This window comes from Akebia trifoliata, chromosome 14, assembly GCF_017979445.1.
Source record: "Akebia trifoliata isolate Shusen 1 chromosome 14, ASM1797944v1, whole genome shotgun sequence".
Taxonomy (NCBI): Eukaryota; Viridiplantae; Streptophyta; class Magnoliopsida; order Ranunculales; family Lardizabalaceae; genus Akebia; species Akebia trifoliata.
Genome location: NC_141388.1, coordinates 7,377,752 through 7,385,282, shown reverse-complemented (window position 1 = coordinate 7,385,282; position 7,531 = coordinate 7,377,752). Strand labels below are relative to the sequence as shown.

General features: G+C 33.9%; 1 protein-coding gene across 1 annotated transcript; it reads right to left on the bottom strand.

Annotated features, from left to right (window-relative positions):
* Window positions 1-4,080: 4,080 nt before the first annotated feature.
* On the bottom strand, window positions 4,081-6,040 carry LOC147385936 (bark storage protein A-like). The gene is made up of 6 exons (XM_086423893.1): window positions 5,750-6,040; window positions 5,578-5,645; window positions 5,239-5,394; window positions 4,930-5,139; window positions 4,659-4,838; window positions 4,081-4,400 (listed from the first exon to the last, which is right to left on the bottom strand). Exons 1-6 carry the CDS (start codon window positions 6,000-6,002, stop codon window positions 4,200-4,202), a joined length of 1,068 nt encoding a protein of 355 aa, XP_086280019.1. The 5' UTR covers window positions 6,003-6,040; the 3' UTR covers window positions 4,081-4,199.
* Window positions 6,041-7,531: the final 1,491 nt, after the last annotated feature.

The following is a 7,531-nucleotide window of genomic DNA, read 5'->3' as shown; positions in this document are numbered from 1 at the left end:
CTCATCATAGAGATCATCCTCAGAAAAAATCAGCCCATTACAAACCTTTTTTCCCATATAAGACAAAAATGGTGTCGCAATGTGTGTCGTAGGAACCCCACCCTATATATATAGATAGGGTGGGGTTCCTACGACACAAAAAATCAGCCCATTACAAACCTTTTTTCCCATATAAGACAAAAATGGTGTCGCAATGTGTGTCGTAGGAACCCCACCCTATCTATATATATACATATATATATATATATATATATATATATATATATATATATATATATATGGGTAGCGTTCGAAGGCCCTAAAAATGGCCAAAGATTGTGTCAAACATTTTTTCAATGTATGGGTTAGAGGTTTCGGAACAAGCTGATTTTTTGTGAGGATATCTTCCTCACCAAAAATCAGCTCATTCCGAAACTTCTAACCTCTTCAAAAGTTATTTACAAAAAACAAATAGTTCGTAGTTCTTTTACTTGTAATCTAAGGCTAGAAGTTTCAGAATGAGCTGATTTTGGGTGAGGATGATCTCGATGGTGAGGAGATCATCCTCACCAAAAATCAGTTGAATCTGGACTTTTAAGTCTATCAAAAATGATTTTAGAATTTTGAATCGTCGATTATTGTTGTTTTAATAGTTGCTTGAGAATCTTCTTGTTTTTGTGTGTAAAGTTTTTCTATTCTTATTAATTGGTCACCAATTGAAGTTAGATATTTATTTGTATAATTGATTTGTTTCATAAGGTTATCTATATCTCTAAGTTTTGATTTCTTTTCTAATTCTATAGATTTGTAAGGTGATCCCATTACTGTGTCTTTGAGAATAGGTATAACGATTTCATTTGTTGGTGGGGGGGTGTATGGAATTTACTTGCCCTATCCTAGGGATATCCCAAACATTAGATTTGATAACGTTTATATATATATATATATTTTATAATTAGAGTTTTAAAATAATTATAATACCAATCAAAAAATAAAATGTTTGTTTGTTTTTTGCTTTAAATGATTATAATAAAATTCTCATACTTGTTCTTGTTATGCTTCTGATTTTTCTTCAAATTTTTCTCTATGTGATGATTTTAAATATTCTAGGTATATCTTTGCTATGTTAATTTTAAATTATTTTCTTTCTATCACGTGGATTTGTGGAGAGTCATCTTGTATTTGTGATTGTGTAGGTGATGAGTTAGGAGAATTTTGATTGAAACTTTTTCTAGGGTCTTGATAATAGGGTATAGGAATTGTTTTATCTTTTATACCTTTAAGTTTTTCAAATCTCTACTTGTTGATACTCTACTTACAAATATCTTACTAGGGGTTGTATTCTTTTGTAAAGGTATTGTAGTAATTCAACTAGTTTCATCTGTTAATATTATAGACCTTTTAAATGAGGGAAAATGAATATCTATGTTTCCATCTGGGCATTGAACTATGGATTCAGGTTCTTTATTTTCAGGTATTTGTGCTTGGGCTTCTCCTGCCAGGTTCCAATTTTTTGGGAGTTCTATTTCATTCCATGTTATCTTTTTTGGAACTAGTCTATTTGATTTATAAATGTTACTTTGTAATAATAAAGTTTCTCCTTCTAATGAAGTTTTATTTAAGGCCTCTGGGTTTATTGTCGTTTGCATAGTTTTGTATACTATTCTGAATACTAAAGTTAAGGGTTGTGAGCCGGGAACATTTTATATCCTGATGTTTGAATATTGAGGCTTAAAACTTTCATTATTCCTGGGTCTGTGAGAGTTACTGTAAAATTTGGAAAACTATCAAAGTATATGGGTCCATCACAAAGGCTTGATTCTACTAAGCCTAGTAAAGAATCTGAACTTTTCTCAAACTGAGGCAGTCTTAGACATATTCTTAAATCTTTTCTCAAAAGCAATTACACTTGTGAGATGCATACATAGGGCAAACCTGACAAAGAGCTGAGAAACATATCAATTGTCACTTTTGGCATCCTATACGCACCCATGATCAAATGTAAAAGAAAGGAAGAAATGGTTGATAGGATTTCTTGCCATCCTTGTTTATGGGTTGGGTGTCTACAATTTTATCTCGTATTATCATTATGAATCCCAAAGAATTAAGAAATTGAATATCACAAAAGTGTTTGTACAGGGATGAATTGTGATGGTTTAGGATGACACCACATGTCACCTTGGGATCCGGTCATGGTATAGAAATCCGAGCAGGCAAGGCCGACTCAATAGAACTTGAGGCCTATGGCGAAAGTTTGAAATGAGAAATGAGGGCCTTTTTCATCAATAAAAATATTACATAAATAATATTACTTAACAATTTTTTTTTTCTTTTTTAAATTTCCTCGGTACAGACTTTCAAAGTGGACATGCTCCCATGTTTTGGTGAAAAAGGCCCTCAACTAGTCACTACAACTTCATTCAATAAAAATTTTAACCATCATCTTGAACCTTAGGATTAGATCAAATTCTACCTCCAAAGCTAAATTCAAATGAGTTTTTTTTTCTGAAGTCTAAATGATAGAATTTCGGATAGAAAAATCTATGATTTTGTACAAAGGTTAAAGGAATATAGAAAATGACGGACTAGAAATAAGGTTGAATAAATTGAAATTAATTTACAGTAAAATTTGAAGAGCTTGAATATGAATGCATTTGGGTAGAAAATTATGTAGAATTTTAGGTAGAATAATCTACGATTTTGCATTAAAAAATATAAAATTTTCTTTAAAGGGGTTAGTATTAGCTTGAAAATAAGAATTGAAGATATGATTGTGTAGATCAAAAAATTACACAATGGATACTGAAGAGTTTGAAGATAATTGATTTTGGAAAGAAAAATCAGGGGCTTTGGCTTGAAGTTGATGATAAGGGTATTTAGGTCTTTTTTTATTAGCCTATTAGGTATAAAAGGCATGTGAAAAATATATGAGACTTCTTTATAACAAAAGAAAGTGCACTACAAGTGGTTTGAGTCCCCACTTTCAAATGTAAAACATTGTGGCATCTATAAACATGATCTCATGCCACAGGAATGTAGAGAACATAGTTTGAAAAACAAGTTATTTTTAACCGTTTTATTTTAATTTTAAATTTTGGAATTTCATGGCCATCCATTTTCAACACTTTGGATGAAGTTCAAAATAAATTTATTTATTTATTTTATTTTAATTTTTTAATCTGAATTTTTCCATGAAAACTAAAAGGTTGTGGTGGTTGATTGCCAATTTGATACTACATGTGAGCCCAATGACCATTTGAAAGATTTGAAATCTTACTTGGTTAGTACGAAAAGTGCTTTTCTAAAATTATTATAACAAGAGTCATTTTGATCAAACCCAAGAAACTTGTTGAGTAGTGTAGCAAAAACTCAGCACCTCATAAAAAACATGTCCCTATTAAACGCCTCACTACACTACAACTCCATGAGGAAGTCACACCCAAGTTTTAAAATCTTGTCTCAGTGCAGTTTTTCAATTAGGAGAAAAATACAGATAGTCTCGATCCAAATATGTTCAGATAATTGGAACCATTCTCAATTATATTTCATCTCGGTCTCGGCTGAAACTGAAATGTCACGGACAATTCCCAAATGGTGGAAAATTTTGAGATGTTACTTCATTCTTTAGAGGCCCCATCTTTAATTTAAAATATGAGAACGAAGATTCCATTGTGATTTCCCAATCTAACCAAAGCAACTAGTTATAAAAGCCCAAATTTAACGGTCTTGGGCCGTCAAATTTCATAGAATTTAACGGACAAAAGGGTTGAATTGGCGTCAAATTTTTCATTGTCAATTTTTTTTTTCGACGGGCAAAAACTATCAAATTAATTAAGGATGGGAGAAACTCAACAGCTCTAAGTCATCAAATCTAGGAATATCTAGAATTTCGATGGCCGTAGACCGTCGAAATTCATTTTCTAAAATTCATGGGCCCTGGCCCGTCAATTTTTTCTGTCAAATTTTCCAATTCTCACGTAGTGTATGATTTAATATTCTTGTAACATTATTTGATCAAGGATTTGAATCAATGGTTGATGTACCAGTTCCTAAATCCTTGATTTGTTCGATTTGTTTCCATGTTATTAAAGTAGCTAGGGATTTAACAGTGATACAAGGACTTATTTATCATACATAGAGGATGACATGTCCATTACATAGGGATATTGTCCAGCTTTACTACTACTACTACTGGTACCACGCCCTTGAGCTCCACTTCGTTACATAGAAATGAAAGGTTCTATCTTATAATTCCCAAATACTTTATTAGGAAACACCTTGATATATTGACGGACTGCTTTGGCAACATTGTTATATGCTAAGGGCTTGAATATGTTGCTCGAGTCCATTTGTGATGGAACTCCAGCTAAGTTCGACAACCCTCGAAAGACGATCACTGGACACCCATTGGACATGCTTGTCTGCAAATCACCACAGTCGAAAGTAAAGACACATCAAATGTTGAGAAGCACCAACTTATGTATACAATTACAATGATCTATAATAATAAGTAAATATGCAACTAGGGTTGCTTACAGCCATAGTTGGAAGAAATGTACAAGATTAAAAAATTGAATAGAGAAAACAAGATTCATTCATTAATTAACCAAAAATTATGGGATAAGACTTCTCTGATGATGATGATCAAGTAATTTAGTTATTAAAAAAAAAAAACTTACCGTTACTACGGAAAAACTCTCCATATCCAAAGATGATACGCCGAAAGTTTTATGGAGGAACTCTCTATATGCATAATTGTCCACATATATGTCAGAGGTCGAGCCCTTTAAGCCAACCACCACCTGGGGTTTACGTGGAAGGCAAGAACTCTTGTCCAAACACTGGTCGAGATCCATCCCCTGAAGAAATTAAATTTGAAATATGTTTTAATCGAAGCTTCCGTATAAGAAACACTAATAAACAAGAAAGCAAAGAGTACATGTATATGACCTCCAAGTTGTTAGCCACGCTAAGCCAATTCGTGCTTGTGTTTGCCCAAACGATATATTTAGGGACATTAGGCTCTCCCGACTCGGAGTAGTATTCATGGTCCTTAAACCCAATGCGACCCAATTTATTGATCCCATCTCCCAGGGGTACATTGTAGTCTCCGATGTCCAACTTAGCGATATCATATTTCTTTAAAGGTGCCCCATAATTCTGTAAAGCGTAAATAGAAACTTTGTGATCTTAACACTAAATCAGGACAAGTAGATGAAAAGAGATTAATAAATATAAACTTTTGATAATTAAACAGACCAGCCAATCCCATAGTCCTGTTTGAATAAATCTCTTGGGGATAACAATGTCTCCGATGGATAAGGAGCTGTCCCCATTACCAGAAATTCCAAAATGGATGATCCCAGACACGTTGAATAGATCCACCATTTGTTGTGTCGCGGTTGCAGCGTTCCTCTATTCGTACAAAGAACCATGCGTAGAAAATTAGCTTAATCCTCCCTCCAAAAATAAAATTATTTCAAACAAAAAGACAAAAAAAAAAAAAAAAACATCTATCCAACCACATATATAGGAAAGGAGTACGTAGAAGCTAAAAATGTAGAAGGTGATGGACGGGTAGGGAATAAATTTGTTTACCATTCCAACTCCACATCTCACAAAGAGGATCTTCTTGCCATGGATTGTCCCCACACGATATCGCCTCCCTATTACATGAATGCATCACAGCCCAAACAATAACTGTCCTTCATTAACTAACTAAATTTTACTAACTAAACCAAGACATGCAAGGAAAGTAGTTCAAGCACACCTGCTACATCGACTGATGGAAAACGTGGGTGAGGTTTAAAGGCATCAGTATCGAAGAATGCTTTTTCTTCCTTTGATTTTACAGCGATGATACCTATGCGAGTTCCCTCACTGTTCAAGTCCGGGATTATACTCAAATACTCCCTTTGCAGGTCAAAGGCCTTAGTAGACACACAATTAGCAAGCACCGATGAGATCACCACCACTAACACAAGAACATATGAAGAGGAGAGTGCTGTTTGCATTGCAGCCATGGCTCAGCTTAATTTGTGTTGCAACTTTCATTCGGAGCTAGCTCCTATTTAATACAAATTCTACACAGATCTCGAGGATTATCAATGGTGGTGGGGGGCCTGTATGCGAGACGAGCACATTTTCCATGAGGTGTGGTTAATTTCTTGGATGAAAAATAAAGTTACACTTGTACTACAAGTTAAAACACAGATCTCGAGGACCTCAATTAATGGTGTCGGGATCCAAAAACCTAACACTTTCTTACCAGCAGTGAATTTATAATATAGTTTGTGGGTCTTGTTATCGTGTGTCCTTTTTTGGGCACGCATTAATGGACAACAAATACGCTTGGGAAATTGTTTTTTTTTTTTTTTTTTAAATTTTAAAAATGCCATTACAAAAAATCCTTTTTAACAAAGGAAAATGCCCTCGGATGCTTATTTCCAAAGTGTGTTTATTGCACTTTATGTTCTCTTTGAGCATACATTAATAAAACCTAAAGTTTTTGGAAAGATTTTAATGGATTACCACATTGGCAATCCAACAACGCATACCCCTCTAAATTTCATGAAAAAATTCATGTTCAAAATAAAAATAATAATAATTTCTTTTGGCATTGATTCAAGGTTTTGAAAAAGAATAATTCCTTAGAACTCCCAAATTTAGAATCCAGTGGCATTGAATCATGTTTTTTGTTGTCACAAGATGAGCTCGACAACCCTTAGTAAGAGTCGATATCTTACTAAGTTGGTAAGGCAAATTCGACTTTAAAGTTTATAAGAAAAACACTCTCCTTAATAAGTTAATATGGAAAGTTTCCTAACCGGCATGATCTTGTGGCATCCAAAACCATGATCTGATGCCACATGCATGTATTTGACACGTAAAATTCTACTAATTTTGAAGTAAAAAAACATAAAGATGTTGAACTAACTTCCTACGACACAGTGCTGATGTGGCAATCTGCACATTACCATTTTTTTTTCTTTGTATCTCAAGGAAAAATCTATGAACTGCACACATTGTCACGTCAACACGGTTATAGGAAGCCAGTTTAGAACGACTAAATTTTTTTTAACTATTTTTAGAGTTTTGATAATCTGACTACCCCACGTGACTACCTGACGTGACAAGTTCGGAATTGTAGATTTGTGCTCCTCGGTATACACAGTTCCCTCAGGATACACTTTTTTATGGTGAAGTGCAATTGTGTATACCGAGGAGCACGAATCTATGGTTCCGAACTTCTCACGTCGGGGGTAGTCAATTGAGCTTGCCACATGGGATAGTCAAATTATCAGGATTCTTATCTTTAACTTTTGCAATTTATAATTCGATAGCTCTCCACTTTTAACACTCTGGATCAAGTTTGAAATAATAATAATTATTTTTTGTTTTTTTTTAATGTGATGTGGTTATCCATGTGAGCCCCATGACTCATAATAAGATTTGAAATCTTACCAACTTAGTCAGTTATTGGTTAATTTTTTAACTGACATATCACGAGGACCACCAATAGTGTGGGATTTGAGAAATCGATAGTAAATTT